This window comes from Gadus morhua, chromosome 2 (genome assembly GCF_902167405.1).
Source record: "Gadus morhua chromosome 2, gadMor3.0, whole genome shotgun sequence".
NCBI lineage: Eukaryota > Metazoa > Chordata > Actinopteri > Gadiformes > Gadidae > Gadus > Gadus morhua.
Window position 1 is genome coordinate 25,241,123 of NC_044049.1, and position 17,500 is coordinate 25,258,622.

The 17,500-nt window shown below is 44.5% G+C and overlaps 1 protein-coding gene across 3 annotated transcripts in view; it reads left to right on the forward strand.

Annotated features, from left to right (window-relative positions):
* Positions 1–17,500, forward strand: part of nsfa (N-ethylmaleimide-sensitive factor a) — a 43,146-nt gene that overhangs the window by 6,468 nt on the left and 19,178 nt on the right. For 2 of the 3 annotated variants that reach the window (XM_030345373.1, XM_030345381.1), the window contains exons 2-8: positions 4,990–5,007; positions 11,924–12,009; positions 14,374–14,473; positions 14,846–14,885; positions 15,189–15,355; positions 15,571–15,678; positions 16,335–16,410. In XM_030345373.1, coding sequence (XP_030201233.1) covers positions 4,990–5,007; positions 11,924–12,009; positions 14,374–14,473; positions 14,846–14,885; positions 15,189–15,355; positions 15,571–15,678; positions 16,335–16,410 — 595 coding nt within the window. The remainder of the gene's footprint in view (positions 1–4,989; positions 5,008–11,923; positions 12,010–14,373; positions 14,474–14,845; positions 14,886–15,188; positions 15,356–15,570; positions 15,679–16,334; positions 16,411–17,500) is intronic. The other variant, XM_030345390.1, reaches the window with a different exon arrangement.

Sequence of the window (17,500 nt, forward strand, 5' to 3'; positions counted from 1 at the left end):
CTCCGAAGAGGTCCCCGATTGTCGTGAGAGCGGTTCAGCCAGCGGTTGGCTGACCACTGCGTTCGGTGACACTGCCTGTCCCTTCTGCCACACTCACTCGTTCTCCTCAGACCAGCCATCTCCCGTTTCCGTTCCTCTTTCATATTGAACGAGGCGATTGAAAGCATGGATCCGGGTAACCCGCTTCGTTCAGCAGCATTATGTGTGCCCTCTCCATCACTGTACCGTTGGGCCAGATCAGTGCTGATCGCTGTCATTATCTCTGTCACTGCATGGGTTTCTGATTCGTCTGGCCTTTGCTTGCTCAGTAGACGGAGCAGAACGTGTTTTAAAGGCAGCACAGCTGACGCAGTTGGATATTTGTCAGTCGACATTCCCTCTGTTGCCACTTTGAAAGGTTTTAAAAAAAACCTTGAACCTGTCAATAAATATGCTTTTATATGAGGACATTGTTTGCATTTGTCCAGCCTATTAACAGTAAATGATATTACCTTAACTCAACATTAGGAATACCATTCTACCTATGGATCAGTGCCCCTAGGCGAGGCATTTCATACAACGTGCTGACCTTTTCCATGAGGGAGCATTCTCTGGTGGTCTGCTCCATCCGACGACAGCAGAAACAGCCTCTTGCCGCTCCAGAACGGGCAGATCATGACTCATGTGCCGTTCCATGACGTCGGACAGTCATTCATCAGCCTCTCCATTTTCAACCCTAAAAGTTCTTCGTTCCCGGGAGGGGGTAGCCGTCATTGATGGATTTGCTGAAATGGGATGACGCTGCTATCTGCCTGCTCACTAGGATTTCAATAGCTCTGACTCTGAACCCTTTAAACACAGCCGGGTTCATGGTGTGTTCCACACATTGTACGTTGACTGATTTAAGATGTCTCCCCACTGCAATGACGTAATTGGTGGCATTGTCATGGCAGTCAGAGATTCCCTTTTCTTGCCGTAGATGTTTAAGATGTGTTGAATGCATTCGTCGACATTCTCCGCAGTGGGGGATTCCCGAAACTCTTCGATTTTTTGTGCATAGTCCTGGATTTCCCAACCATCTGAAATCCAGTAGGCCGTTGCTGTGACATATGACGCAGTTGCTATGGAGGGCCAACCATCCATGGTAAGACTCAAATTTTTATCTTTGAGTGATTCCTTTATTTTTTACCTGAGGTCCTGATTGTATTGGTAATTGTAGCATGGCTGTGGATATGGTACCTTTGTTCCAACTCCTAACAGAACTCGCTGAAGCCTTTCCCATCAAACACTAATAACACTAATTGGCTTTGTGCAATCCTCTTGTCGTACCTCTTTTCAGATTACTTGGAGAGCACATCCCTCTCTCTGTGGCGAGTTGGGTTGTGACCTCTCCATCTTTCTTAAAACCGTTGTTGTTTAATATATATATATTTTTTGTTAGTTTCATCCGGTTCTGTCACCCCTGTCCGTCATGCAGTGCATTGGCCCAGGCTGCGGGCGATAATTAACTAAACTGCGGGAGTGAGTGCTTGATTTTTTCTCATTCGAATATTCATTTTCCCATTCTAATGTCTTAGAATCCATCACAGCACTAATGCACACCCAGAGAGTCACAAAACACATCAAACACACACACACACACACACACACACACACACACACACACACACACACACACACGCACACACGCACACACGCACACACGCACACACGCACACACGCACACACACACACCATTCCATCTTGCGCTAGACAGGAAGGGGTCTTAAATGTCTAAAAGCATTCACTCAAGGCCAACACAACATGCTATGGACCAGTATGGAGCAGAAAGGTCAGAGAGGAGGGGCTTTCAGGCCTGCTAACATCAGCCCTTCCCTAGAGAACACCCCTGAACATCCCCGCTGTCCAACAGACTGGGTGCGTAGGTGTCTCATGGTTGGTTGTAATGGTTTGAACTTGACAAAGCAGCCCTATGACGTCTACAGCTGGTAGCTCCTCGATTTAATGCAGGAAGCAGATGAGATATTAATTAGGGAGTTTGTCTAAGTGGGGAAAGGAATTGGCTGCGTTGTGCAGCGAATAAGACATAAATAATGCGGACGTTTTTTGGCCTCTGCATTCAAATGGCAATGCATTTTGCAATTGGCAATTCAATGTGCAATTTGACCATGCAAATTAAAAATCTATTATGCATTTGCAATTAAATATGCAAAGTGGCAATGCAATCCTCAATTCTGATTAAAAATATAGATATTGATAAAAAAACAAAACATAAATTGCAATTTATATTGCCCTGGTATTTTGGTGTCTTGTCTTAAAATGGAAGGCATCATGCATTTGCAAATCAATGTGCAATTTGAAATTGCATTTCCAAAGGCGAATGCAATATGCAAAGTGAGCATGCAATGCTCAATTCATCTTGAATTATTTTGATTACAGAAATTTGAATGATTTTTGAAATGGCAAAGCATTTTGCAATGGATTTGATTCTAACTATGCATATTGAATTTCCAAAAGAGAAAATACATTCAATGCAAAAATAATACTTACATACTACATACATACTTAACTGTGACCTGGGAAGCTGGCCATGTCTCATCCTGCCTTCAAATAGAGTTGAGTATTTCCAATGGTTTCATATTACATCCTGCTTGATACTGTAAAACTATGATCCTGGTTAAACAACCAATGTACCGGTAGAATAATGTGATAGAAAAATGGGATTTCGAAAATAACAATAATCATCCATAGCCTTTGTAGTCAATAATGAGCACCCTATTTCATCAGTGGGAAAAGCATTAGAAAAGCCTTTTCATGAGAACAGGGACATGAGCTGCGTCGCAAAAAGTGTTCTCATAGAAAAGAGGAGGATATATGTTAATTATAGCAAACGACTTATGACACAAAACCATGTGGCTTGATAATTAACCTAGAGGGTGTGTAATTATCTGTAATGGCCTTCGTCGGTCAGGCAAAGACACAATATTCCCTTGGGAGATAAGATCTATTTAATTGATCTCAATAGGAAATGTTAATCTAATCATTTGGTGTAATTCAGAAAAAAATAAGAAACATGCACCATTTGTTGACCAAATATGGTCACTCTCTGTTACCAATCCTCCATGTAGCTTTGACAATCAACAGAGGTAACCAACCAAGTTATACTTTTTGTATAGTTTCCCTCATCACCTCTTGGTGCACTGGTGCTCATTTCACGGCACACCCCTTGTCTTTCACAGCGCGGTGCTGAAACCTGGCACTCGACAGTGAACAACAGACAGCCAATCAATGCGCGGCTCTGTTACCAATCGATCTCTACGGTGCGACAACTCGAAATGCACAGTGAGTCACCGCAGTGTGAATAAATAAGCAGGACTCCCTACAGGGGTTTGACGGGCTTTTATTAGAGGGAGCCAGCCGGGAGGAAGTTATCTGATGCTATAGCCGTGGAGACCAGTGGATAATACTGATAGGATTTAGCTCATGAGTTATTCATGATGGAGCCACCGTAATGCACCAACCAGGTCGCGGTCAAGGGAGTGGCTGCTTCATTTGAACTTTCAGCAAGAGAGAAAGTCAAATCCTTCTTTTTTGAAATGAGTACAGGTAACCTTTGATAACAGGTCATTACGCTATCGCTCTATCAGTTTGTAACTAATGAACAGCTATTTGTTAACGATGCCAAGGGTTATTCAGATAATAGCAAGGATGATTGAAACACAACTGAAACACTATTGTTCTGCTCCATTCACTGCCCTGTTTTGCTTTTTTTTCTTGAAATAGCGGTGAAATAGAATGTAAGTGTTATTGTGGAAACAACGGAGGCAGAGGGTGGCAAAGTGAATGCCCGACTGATTATGTAAATGCAACTGAAATGCAGTTACAACTCCTCATTCGACAATATCTCCGGAGCAGAATTTGATATACGGTAATGGGATCTGCCTTTCGCGCCAGAGGGGAAATGGGGGATGACTCAAGTCGTGTATCTTGTAATAAATACAATTCAGACAGGCCCAATGATAACAAACTTCCTTTCTCCCCTTCTGCAATGAACAGCAAGCAAACCACTTTGAAATGCATTCCAAATAATGTAGACGTTTTATGTTACCGTGTGCGATTCACACACAATTCAATATTCAATGGTTGGTTGGTTGGTTAAATGAACAATCTATCGATCTATATATATCGTACGGACATGTTTAACTTTGTGGTTTCTGTTACCGATTCGTGTTTCACTCATTCATAACTTACCTGCTTCATCCGTCCATTCGTAACAATCCGTTCACCAGAGCTCTACCTACACTGCTTTGCCCGGTCGTTATGTGTGCACGCTATGAATCACATGAGGACAATGTTCCATGTCATGTGTGTCATGTGACCACTTCAGACCTGCATGGCTTAGGGCTGACCCATACTCATACAACAGTTGGGGTACGATATGTATGACCTGTGTGCATATGCTTGATTTTGGATAAAGTAGACAAGACTAAAAAATGTAATGTGAATACTGTAAACCTTAAAGAGTAAGCAAGACTTACAATTGATTGGAAATCAAACCATTATAGGGGATACATTTTTCGGACCCCAACTTAGCCATGCCACCTTCCCTATTGTGGCCTCATTTTGAATGTGTGTGTGTGTGTGTGTGTGTTTGTGTGTGTGTGTGTGTGTGTGTGTGTGTGTGTGTGTGTGTGTGTGTGTGTGTGTGTGTGTGTGTGTGTGTGTGTGTGTGTGTGTGTGTGTGCGTGCGTGCGTGCGTGTGTGTGTGTGTGTGTGTGCGGGCATGTGTTTTCTGCATGTGCATGCGCGTCTGAATGTGAAACGTGCATGCCCCTTTCATACCGGGATGCCAGCTTCGTATCTCACCCTCATGTCCAACACCTCCTCACTGCTCTTAAGTCCCCCCCCCCCCCCAAGCCCAACCCCCTCTCTGTCTCAAAAAGATTATTCTGTCTTCTGCCCCCCCCCTCCTACTTCTCTCTGTCTGCCTTCGCTGGGTTCCCCCCCAAGGTCGTTATATTTTTCAAGGTATGTATGGACGTATATCTGCTGATCTCTCACACACCACCCATCCTTATTTACTCATCTGCAATACATCTGAAAGTGTGTCCGTGTGTGCGTGTCTGTGTGTGTCTGTGTGTGTCTGTATGTGTCAATGTGGGTGGGGGTGTGTTGCTTTCCGCCTGGGAAACCGCTGCTCCTAGCGGGTAGCCGCAGGCTCCCCTAGCATAGGAGAACGGGGTCTTTCTGCTTGTCATCCCCCTAGCGCTGCTAGCTAGCCGCGCTTGCTAGCTAGCGTCTCTCAGGACCCACCCTCCTCCCTCCCAGCATTCATTGCAACACAGTGACTGTATTGCAATGGGGTCACCTGTCGTCATGTGGTGTGCTGGGCTTAGTGACCTCCGTTTAATTAGAGTTCTGTGCTTACCACCTGTTGAAATGTTGCCGGCTGTGAGACAGGTCGTTGAGTTAAAGGGTGAGAACCCTAAAGTTAAACCTGATTTCTCGCAAATACATTTTTCAATCAACATCTCTGAGGGTAGACAAGCTCAAATTCTCCCTTCAAATGGTCAAACAATACTGTTGCTGGAGTTAGAGATCTTGTTAGCAAACACAAACAAAGCCAGCAATAGTAAATTGTAAAATGAAAGTCTTCAAAGGTTATAGATCAACACTGTGTGGACTGGCCGCTGCAGAAATGCACTTATAAAAAAACGTTGAACTCTTCAACCATTTACACAATGAGTTCTCCTTTGTAGAATATCATGATCAATACCATGACGAAACTCAAGGCGTTCTTTGCCATTTTGATTCCAGCTCAGGCTTCGTGCCGTCTCCCCCGAGAAGTTCTGATAAAATATCCGGTTCTGGACCGGAGATTGGTGCGCATGCAATGTTACATATATTATCCTAGAATAAGCTATTAGCTAAAAGACATCGGCCATTAATTACTTCTAATCATTTTACTCAATTTGACATATAATTATTGCAACTATGAAACTAAGAACTACATTATTGACTTAAACTAAATTTGCATCCCTGGAATGCTTTTACAGCAAAAAGGGAATATTCAAATATTCAAAATAACACCATAAAAGAAGAATATGTAAAAAATGAACTAATTCATAAAATTATGAATGAAAATCAAAATGTCCTCAGAAATTGAGGAAGCATGCTCTGTCAAAATACCAGCCTCTCCGGGAACAAAGCTTGAGCCAGTATGTTGGCCAGTATTTCTGATCTAGGTCGGAATGTTTGATTTTGTTTTGGCCTTTGTGTTACTACTCTCTGAGTACCCTGGGTTCAGAGGCGCTGCATCCCATTAGGCATACCAGGCAATTGCCTGGGGCCCCGCAATTGCTTGGGGCCCCAGGCCACTACTAGGGGGCCCCCTAGAGGCAAAAAAATAAATAATAAAAAATAACCCCCCCCCCCCCCCCCCCCCCCCCTCAACAATCCTCTGCCTAGGGCCCCCACACTCACAAGAATCGCCCCTGCCTGGGTTGCCAGATATTATATGATATAATATCAAACACAGTGTGTGGCAAGTTGAAGAAAGCTAATTAACTCAGGTTGTATACATTTTTCCCTGAACTAATTAGCCTCGTCCATTTTCAAATAACTCCTCGACCAGAGCCATGCTCAAACACAGGTGAACCTTGTAGTTGCGTTTGAAAGTTGGAGAAAGCTTGGAGCCCTGAAGGATTTCAAGATGGATGCCACAGGAGCTGGTTTATAATTGGCAACAGTTAATAAATTGCCAATATTAGCTGATCATAGCTGATTTGAAGTGACGCCATACTGGTTGCCGCTTTCATTTTCAAAATAGAACAATTGCACTTGTCTCAAAATATAATGTTGAGCTCGGCTATTGAGATTAGGAAGCAAAAATGGGGGAATATTGAACACCAAATTCATCATTAAGGATATCATTGTGCGTGTTGCTGTGTCGGTTGTCGAAAACAACCCAAATATATTAAATGTCGCAGCATTAACGGTTGTATCAGACTGAACGATTGTAACGGCTTAACGGCTTTAATATAAAAAATAATTGCCAAGGAAATTCTGTGTTTTTGCGCCATCGACTCAAGACAAGCGCGTCATCATTTAAAGTCACACCATTGAGCGGGAAGCTCGGTTGCAATGGAAATGCAAATCCATTTCAAACACCGGGTATCAACGTTACATATTGTACCTTTAGGCGTATCCCTGGAGTCAATGTATCTGTATCTTTAACAGTCTCAAATGGGGATGAATATTACATTTCAATCTCATCTGTAGCATCTTCTCCTGGCCAGAGTTGATGTGGCTAATCTTAATGACCAATACATTGGCTGGGCCAAATGAAGGGTCCATTGTCCTATGTGATTGGATTCAACCGAGAAGAAATTATTCTATAGTGAAAACATATTGATGGGTGAGAGGGAGAGATTTAAGTGATTTGGTTTAACAATGTCTCCTGTACAGGCATAAAGGTCCATGTGCAGGATGATCCACCAATTATTTTCTCTCAGTTTTCCAAATGAGAACTAAACCCTTTCGGTAATATTTAGCGAATATTGTGAACTTAGTTTAGCAAGTACTAGAGGAGTCGGAAATTTAGAATATGGTTAAGGCTGGAGGTAACCCCTGAATAAGATACGATAAGATGTACTTTTGTAATGTAATGTACTCAGTCTAGTCCAGACAGGAAAAGCCCAGCCTGTACAGCAGAGGAGGATTCTGTTAGTTGAGAACACAACCATACATTACCTTTCACAGTAGGGTTTCCAAAGGGAAGATCCTTCATGGCCCAATAAATCAGTCCCCAACACTGACCCGATCTGTCTGACCGAGGCTACTCTATGACTCACCACTACTCCTAGAGTTGCTATCAGCACTTTCTGCTGCTCGCCATTCACCACATTGTTTTGATTAAGTGGTGTTTTGATCGAGTCTCATGGCTCCGGCCAGCAGTGGCAAGGAGTCAAACTCAAACAAGACACAATATAATCAGAGCAAAGTGGGACGAGCAGAAATTGCTGAGTGCAGCTTTAAGTATCAATGACGTCTTTTATATTCTTTGTAGGGTTTGTATCCACTTTACTTGTTGTATTGCATCGTTAGAGACCCTCTCTTCTGCCACTCCTGCGGCATTGGCTGTAGAGCCCAGGGCCGATGGTTCTAGGAGGAACAGGATTTAATATCCATTTGTGTTCACTTCTTCGTCTGCCCTAGAGCATCAGAGGTTATTATGGCAGACACTTCCTCAGAGAGATAGAAGTCTACTTGTGATATTGCTTGAAGAAATGTGCTGTCTCACCTCTGCAACAGGGCTTGTTTACAGCCAAGAGGATGGCACTGCAGTACCTCCCACACCCCTCTCTCTGTCTCCATCCATCTCTTTCTCTCCCTTCCACACACCTCTCTCTCTCTCTCTCTCTCTCTCTCTCTCTCTCTCTCTCTCTCTCTCTCTCTCTCTCTCTCTCTCCCTTCCACACCCAATTCTCAATCTCTCTCCTCTCTTTCTCTCTTTCTCTCCCTCCCTTTCTCTCCTTCTTCCTAATATTTTCTCTCTCTCTCTCACTCTCTCTCTCTCTCATTCTCTCTCTCTGTTAACCACACTTACATCAAATGTTTCAGAAATCATCTCATTCCAACTGTCGCCTCTCCTCAGCTTCTATATTGTTCTTCCTGTCCACAACTTATTTCCCCCTTTCTCTCTTTATCCTTCACATTAAACCCTCTCCTATTCTTTCTTTCTCCACACTATCTTAATGACTTACCTTCACTTTTTTTTTTAATAATGTCTAAGTTCAATCCAATTCAATTGTATTTGTATAGCCCTGTGAAAAAGAGTTTTCTTGACGCACACGGTTGTAGTTAAAATGCATATTTTTATTCAAAACAAATAGCACAACCGTCGAGTCACAACTCCAGCCTCCCTCCAGTCCAAACTCTGGCCCTCTTAAGGAGCACCAGAATGGGTGTGGCTCAATTAGCCTATGAGCCACGGCTAACAGCCAGACAGGAATATGTGCATCTTTTAAAACATGGTTTAAAAGAGTGAAGATGCCATTCACAGCTTCACAAGCCCTTAATCACCGTTACAGTCTCAAAGGGCTTAACAGGCCAAATATGACATGAAAGTTTGTTAATAAAGGTAATGAAGATTTGTTAACTCAGTTAGTCATTATGTTTTTATAAAAAATTCTCGGTTTATTACAATGAAATGTTTTGTATATAGGTGTATGTTTATTGCAGTTACTATAATTTTGTATTTGTATTTTAATTGTATTTATGTATTCTCTTGTTTGAACTCACTGTTCTTTGTCGGCTGCTATAACACTGGCCTTTGAACATGAATATTGAGTATTGTGTTTTGTCTCGGAGGAGGATGAAAGTATCATACGGCCACTAAGGGCTCAGCTATCTGCAGTATACAGAAAGAAACAAACTACCCCCCTGCACAACCAGCTCAGAACTGAACACAAACAAAATGGACACTTCTTTCTTCACAGATCGGGTTTGTCTTGTTCTATTTAACGTGTACATTCTACATCTATTCAGTTTTGTACCGCACAGTGTACTGTGGAGGGGATGCCCTCACCCCCCCCCCCCCCCCCCCACCCCCTAGGAGGGCCAGGTGGTGGTCTGGGCTGGGGGGGGGGGTGACAGGCTGACATGGGGGCTCTGCTGTCTTCTCTTCTCACTGCATACATGCTATCCAACTGAGAGCTGTATCGGGAAAGGAAAATGGGTCGTCTGGAGGCTGATATTGACCTGGAGTGATGGTTTAGTGCCTCATTATCTGGGCGCAGTTCGCTGTCACCTGATGTGACGGCAGCAGCACCGATAAGAGGGAGATTCATGTTGCCGCATCGACCCGGACGCTGGAAACAAAATAAGGGTCGCTTGAGATACAATCAAATGAATGTGTGTGTGTGTGTGTGCGTGCATGCATAAGTGTACGTGCCTGTGTGCGTGTGTGCATGCGTACGTGTGTGCTTGGGTAAGAGAGGATTGATTGAGAGAGAGAGAGTCTAGTATTTAACACAGAAGGTATTCCGTGTGGCACAGGGAGAGTGGTGCGGGTTCTGTGTCCATCCGTCACGCAGTAACCTAGGTAACACCTTTTAAGTAGGCCAGCGGCGAGAGACCCTCTCTGAGCAGCTTCTGCCCCTTCGGCGGGCTGACCTCTCGCCCTCCCTTCGACGCACCGACGGAGGCCTCCCCGCGGTGGTCCCAGTGAACACACCGCCCACGCACCGCTGTGGGAAGGCACACCGCCTGCAGAGCCCCGCGTTGCCACGGTTACCGTGCCTTTAGGCCGCCCGCCGCCGCCGCGGGAACGTGCCGAGGACGCGCAGAAGCGTGTCTCGTACGCGTTTCGGATCCTCTTTCTTGTTTGGTGTGTGGGAGGTAGACGGTTATGTGATTTGAGCGGAAGGGTGGGATGTCAGCGTGGCACTGTGGGAATTGTAATGAGCTGCGAGGGGGTTGGGAGACGATTGTGTTCTCTGTCTCTTCTCCACTCGTTTGTATTCAATCTCTCCCTCCTCTCTATCTCTCTGCCTTCAGTTGAGTCATCGCAGAAAGAGTACCTCAATGACATATGTTAGTAACTGTTATCCCTTAAAGGTACAATATGTAGCTAACGCACCAAAGGAAGCTACGTCGAAATACTGGCTTCTCCGACAACATGTCTACCGACACCTTTAAAAATGGTCGTTTCGGGCTGGAACGTTTGTTTTTGTTTGGCCTGTTTGTCTTGATTTATTTTTCTCTCAGTAGAGTGCCAGATATAAAACAAATGTGCAGGCAATACACTGTGTTCTGCAGCCACAGGAGCAAGCAAACACATTGGATCAAATGAGATTGCAGTAGATTCGTCCCAACCTAATAAGCCTATTTCAATAAAGCTCTGTGCCTCGAGCCGTTCTCTAACAGGTGAATCTTGGAGATAGAGACAGCTCAGAGCTCAGAAGGACTTCAAGGCAGAGGTTTATAGTTGTCTGGCAACCCGGGCGAGCTTTGAGTGGCCGGGGTGTCAATCCAATATTGTGAATCTGGACTGCAGCACCCATTTTAAATACTAGGTCAATGTTACATGATGTAATTTGAAACGATAAGAAATTGTAATCAAAGACTTAAACATCAGTCTTTGATAACCACATTATAACTGGCTATTACTTTGGCTACGTTAATCATCTAAATATTTGTAACCCCTCATTTGAAAGATACTAGCCTGGTCTAACTAGTGGTGGGGTAAGTAAGGCTCCCATGGGGAATTAAGGAATCGTTAAAAAGGCTTTGTTAGACCATAGGTCACAGTAGTGATAATAAGGGCCCCAGGGAATTCAATGCTCTCAATGCTTTTCATATGCCACAATATATTAATTGAAATATATATTAGCTGTATCTACCAGCCTACCCAGTGGATTGTAGCGAATGTTGCTTATCTATCTATGTGACCTTCGGTGTCAAGGGTGCAGATTTGGTGTGACAAGCCAATGGCAGAATTTAACCCTTACCCTTACCCCCTTGTGACTTAAGGTCAGCACTGACAAATGAACCATCTATGAATAAATAATGGCAACTAATATTATTTCCTCCTTGTTTTTATAACTAATATTATTTTATCATTATTATTATGATTAATTAGTTAATACATGAATTCACTAGTATTATTTTTAAGGTGTTTTAATCGCATGCTTATGGCCAAATTGAATTGTCTAGCTATGTTTCTGTTCTGGAATGTAAATGAAGTGTTATACAGTTAAGAGTCGCTATTTTCTCAAATATAAAGAACCATTGGAATTCAATCCCCCAGCTGACTCATGAATATGTAAAACCATGTTGAAGATAAAACGAAGGCCCTGGTTCCAGTATCTTATCGAACATCTTGTTGTGACCCTCCTCTTCCTCCCCCCCCCCCCCCCCCCCCCCCTCTCCCCCATCACAGACCATGCAGGCAGCTCGCTGCCCCACAGACGAGCTGTCACTCACCAACTGTGCTGTGGTGAGCGAGAAAGATCTGCAGTCAGGACAGTGAGTAGGCGGGCACAAACACAACACAACCCATGCACACACACACACACACACACATACACACGCATACACAACACAACCCACATACACACACACACACATACATACACACACACACACACTCACTCTCACACATACACCCACACAACATACACACACACACACACACTCACTCTCACACATACACACGCAAACAAACGCATACACGTACATGCATACACAAACCCATGCACACACACAAACACAACCCACACACACACACACACACATACATACACACACACACACAACACAACCCACGCACACACACACACATACACACACAAACACAACACAACCTACACACACACACACATACACACACAAACACAACACAACCCACGCACACACACACACACACATACACACACAAACACAACACAACCCACGCACACACACACACAAACACAAACACAAACGCAAACACACACAAACACAAACACAAACGCAAACACACTCAAACACAAAAATATACACACACTCCCACATTCACAAACACATACACACACACACATACATACATACACACACACAAACACATACACACACACAAACACATACATGTACACACCAACACACACAAACCTAAACACAAACACATGCACACAAAAACACATACACGCAAACACAAAAACACACAAACAAACGCACACTCGTCTTTTCCTCTTGGGATGTGTTAAACGCCTGAAGGATAGAAAATGACCTTTTCTGTTGGCGGTGGTTTACAAAATGACAAATTGTTGTTTTTGTGTTTCGAGAAGCTCTTATGTACTAATTGATCAAACACGATTCATCAAGATAAAACATACTAATGTCTCTGATGGAAGCAACAAAAACATTTATTTTGTTTTTGATTTTGTTACGTTTTCATTTCAATCTGTATGCGCAGTATATATTCATCAAGTCATCGAACAATCGATCAAGCAAGCTACATCCTGAAAATACCGGCCATCTATTTCCCCCCCCCCCCCCACACACACACACACACACACACACACACACACTGGCCCAATCCCAAAGTGAGGACTAAGGACTAAGGACTTAATTGATCTCTGGTGCGAAGTGAGCGAGTGTTTGAGGCCACATGGGCTCAGATAGGTATATATGGGATTGGGACAGCACTTCACGAGAGCACCTGCTATCTTGGCAAAGTTTAATGACTAAGATGCGGCTGACACTTCCCGGTTTGGGAATTCTCTTTTTTTTTTCTTTTTTTTTATGCAATGAAAACAATCGGCTACAGCAATTTATTGATATTAGAAAATATAATTTTTACTTTTGAATACTTATAAAGGATATAAAGGATATAAAGGATGTATTGAATTAGGTGATTATTGGCCGAAAAGAGCCGGCTCTTGTTGGTGAGCTGATCCAAATGATCCAGCTCACTAAAAAAAGGAAGAAATTCCGACCTGGTTGCGCATTGACAGTAGCATCGTCTTGTTGTTTACCTTCCTAATTTCCGGATTAGCCTATGGTCTCTGCGGTAAACTTCATAACGCTCTGAACTGTGGGTAATTCCCTTAGGTGAAGTCTGCACTGATGCAGACTCACGGAAAGGGCTCAATAAGTATGGACTCAAACCCTCACGTCCTTTGGAATTCGACATTGGGACAGCCCTTAAGCCTTAATAATTTTGCGAGAATGCGTATCAAAGTCTGTGAGTCCGTGAGTCCGAACATTGGGATTCGGCCACCATATCCTTCCCCCCTTCCCATCTCCCTGTACCCCTGCCCTGCAGTACCCCCATAGCTCCCTAGGGGGCCTTCCTCCCACCTAATAGAAACATCAACCAATCAAATTACAGCGATTGACAATTTGGGCCTGCACAACATAACTCACTGATAAGTGAGAAGAGGTTAAAGGGGACATATTATACCACCAGGTGTGAGTGTGATTAGCCTTACAAGCAAACAGGCACATTTTCGAAACGGCTTGTAAAGCTAATCACTCTCACACCTGGTGGTATAATATGTCCCCGTTAATTACTTGGCTACAAGTGAATGAGTCCGGGGAAATGCCTGCCAGGAGGTTGAATTCCCTGCCCAATCTGAGGAGACACGCTGCAGCCCACGCACACAACAGGAGAAACAATACACGATGGAGAATAAGCGAATCCCCCCCTCTCTGCTCTCTGCGACACGGGTGATCACACCCTAGAGCTAAAAATAAAATGAAAAGGCTTGGCTCTTTCCATTTTAAACGTGTTTTTGCCGACTTCCAAGCTTAATAGTAATAGTAGTGCTATTTTTATCTTTGAAATGATGGTAAGTGAATCCTCAGCAGCAGGGAGCTTCAGCTTTGTACCCTCCGTCTTCTCCACAGACATGTGACCGTAAAGACCACCCCCAACCACAAGTTTGTGTTCACGGTCAAGAGCCACACCACTGTGGTCCCTGGGACGATCGCCTTCAGTCTGCCTCAGGTATGTAGACATTGACACAGACACAGACACACACAGACGCACACACTCACACACAGATGGACACATGCATACACTCACAAAGACACACACACACACAAACACCCACACAGACACACCCACACTCACACACACAGACTGAAGCTAACACACGCACACACAATCTCTCACGCATGCAAACACACACACACACACACACACACTCCCACACACACACAGATGCACACTCAAACACGTACACATGCACTCACACACACACACACACACACACACACACACAAACACACTCACATTCACATTCACGTATTTACTTCATATTTCTTATCTCAGTTTGTCTCAATGGAAACTGTTAACCGTCCTCTGTCTGTCTTGCAGAGGAAGTGGGCGGGTCTATCCATTGGCCAGGAAGTTGAAGGTAACCTTCTCTCATTGGTTAATCTACTTGATCACCATTCAAAGATCCAAAATATACTCAATATCAGTTTGAAGAATTCACTTGAGGCACTCAATCACAGGCTCGACGTTAGATTATAGTATTGTTATGTGATCAGTTAAGTAAGGATTTCAGCTCGTCACTTGGAAGCCTTTTTCAAGATAAGATATGACAAAGTTGGAAAGGATCAAAGTGATATATTGCAAATATTATAATAATGATGAGATAGTCAAAGATTATCCATCAGGTGCAATAAACAATGGATAACCTCCCCCCCCCGCCCAGTCGCCAACTACAACTTCGACAAGTGCAAGCAGTGCATCGGGTCCATGACGGTGGAGATCGACTTCCTGCAGAAGAAGAGCACCGACTCCTCGGCCTACGACTCCGACAAGATGGCCGCCGAGTTCATCCAGCAGTTCAACAACCAGGGCTTCTCCGTCACACAGCAGGTCTGCCCAGTGCACACATACGCACGCACAAATGCACGCACAACACACACACACACACACACACATGCCCCCGAAGTGAGGTAGGGAGAGTAATTGTCCCTCTGCTCACAAAAAAACTGCGGACGGATCGCACAATAGTACATAACCTCACACACACTCTCGGTGCATCTTGCTGTCTCATCCCTCACTCCTCCCCTTCTCTCCTCCCTCCTCAGCTGGTGTTCAGCTTCTGCGACAAGCTGTTCGGTCTGGTCATCAAGGACATCGAGGCCATGGACTCCAGCATCCTGAAGGGGGAGATGCCAACTGGCAAGAAGCAGAAGGTGCTTCTACCTCCCTCTCTTACCAGGCCCCCAGTCCATCACCCAAGACCTCCTGTCCCCCAGGCCAGGCACTAGGCTGGGGCTAGAGTGATTATGATGACATTACCAAAGCTCCTTTGCAGTACAGTGCCCTGGTTTATTAGTTATGGATAAATAAAACTGTATTAATACATTTTAGTTCACGGCCACAATATTGAACCGGGATGTAATTGGTTGGCGGTGGAGAGGTTAGGGTCAAAGTTGAAGATGTCTGCTCTCTGGCCCTGATCCAGGTTTGATCAGGGCCAGCTTCAGACTTAGACTGACTCTGGAGCTTCAGACTTAGACTGACTCTGGAGCTTCAGACTTAGACTTAGAAAACTCGAATGTCCCCGAGAGGCAATTAGTTGTACAGTTCAGGCACATTGACATTTAACCCACAACACAGACATTGAACAAGACATCTTCAGCACTATTTAACACATAACACACACGCATCAATAAATGAACTACAGTAAAATGGAGTATATATCGCACTTCCCTAGAAGGCCTCATGTCATAAATAAATGAGATGGACAAGGGGCTTCACCGCTGGACCCTGCTTTACGGGGTCACAGACGGGCGGATGGGGGGAGGTTGAAGTAGGTGATGCTCACAGTTCTTCTCCTCTGGGACAGATCGACGTGGGGCTGATGGTGGGCAACAGCCAGGTGGTGTTTGAGAAGGCGGAGACTTCCTCCCTCACCCTGGTCGGTACGTATCTACTGCTCCAGATCTCTGTCCTTTATGTCCAGTCATTGTGTGTCATTCAAATAAATGCTTACGTTGACGTCAGGTTCAATGTTTGTATTTCTCACCCTACCGTAGGAATGACTAACCCAAACCGAGAAAACTAAGTTGCAAGTAGCGCAGACATATCAAGTGTGGATATTACGATGGATTCATATGACTTTAAAACCAGGAGCACATTCTGTGGTAGTGTCTCTCGCCCTCCAAAAGGGGGCAGTGTAGTGCAGGAGAACATCCATAGGCCTTCACTCACCCCCACGAACCAAGCAGGACCTGGATAGAGCAGGTTTTCGAACCATGCGTGGGATTTGAGTCAGCTGTCACATTTGCAGCAGAAAAGGAAGCCATATTGAACCTGATTTTCACCTTTAAAGGAGTGACATACCATCTCAAGATTGGACAATGTTTACCAACCGACAGCAAACCTTAAGATCAGGCTGTTGTTTAATTGGACTCCTCTGATGACAGATTTAGCTTTTATTTTTAACTTGATTATTTCGTCCGCCCACTCCCATCTGTACTGCAGTCTCTAATTCAAATCCTCAGCTTCTCTACCTCATCCTCTGGGGTCTCTCTTTTTGAAGCCTGTGATGTATCCGGCCTGGGGGGCTTCAGTCGGATCTCATTCGAAGGTTACCCTGTGAAGCCACTCCAGTATAATGATGGGAAGGAACTTCACAACAGGACCAGATGGGACAGTCAAGCTTAAAGAGATATCTGACCTTGAGTGTTTCTTAATAAATAGACAAGCTCTTTGTGTCCTCTTCTGCCTTCATCGCTTCTCTCCTCTCCTCCTCTCCTCCTCTTTCTCTCCCCTCCTCTCTCCTCTCCTCTCTGTTCTCCTCTCCCCTCCTCTCCCCCCTTTCTCTTTCCTCCTCTCCTCTCTCCCCTCCTCTCCTTCTCTCCTCTCCCCTCCTCTCTCTCCTCTCCTCCCCTTTCTCTCCTCCTCCCCTCCTCTCTCCCCTCTTCTCCTCTCTGTTCTCCTCTCCCCTCCTCTCTCTCCTATCCTCCCCTTTCTCTCCCCCTCCTCTCTCTCTCTCTCCTCCCCTCCTCT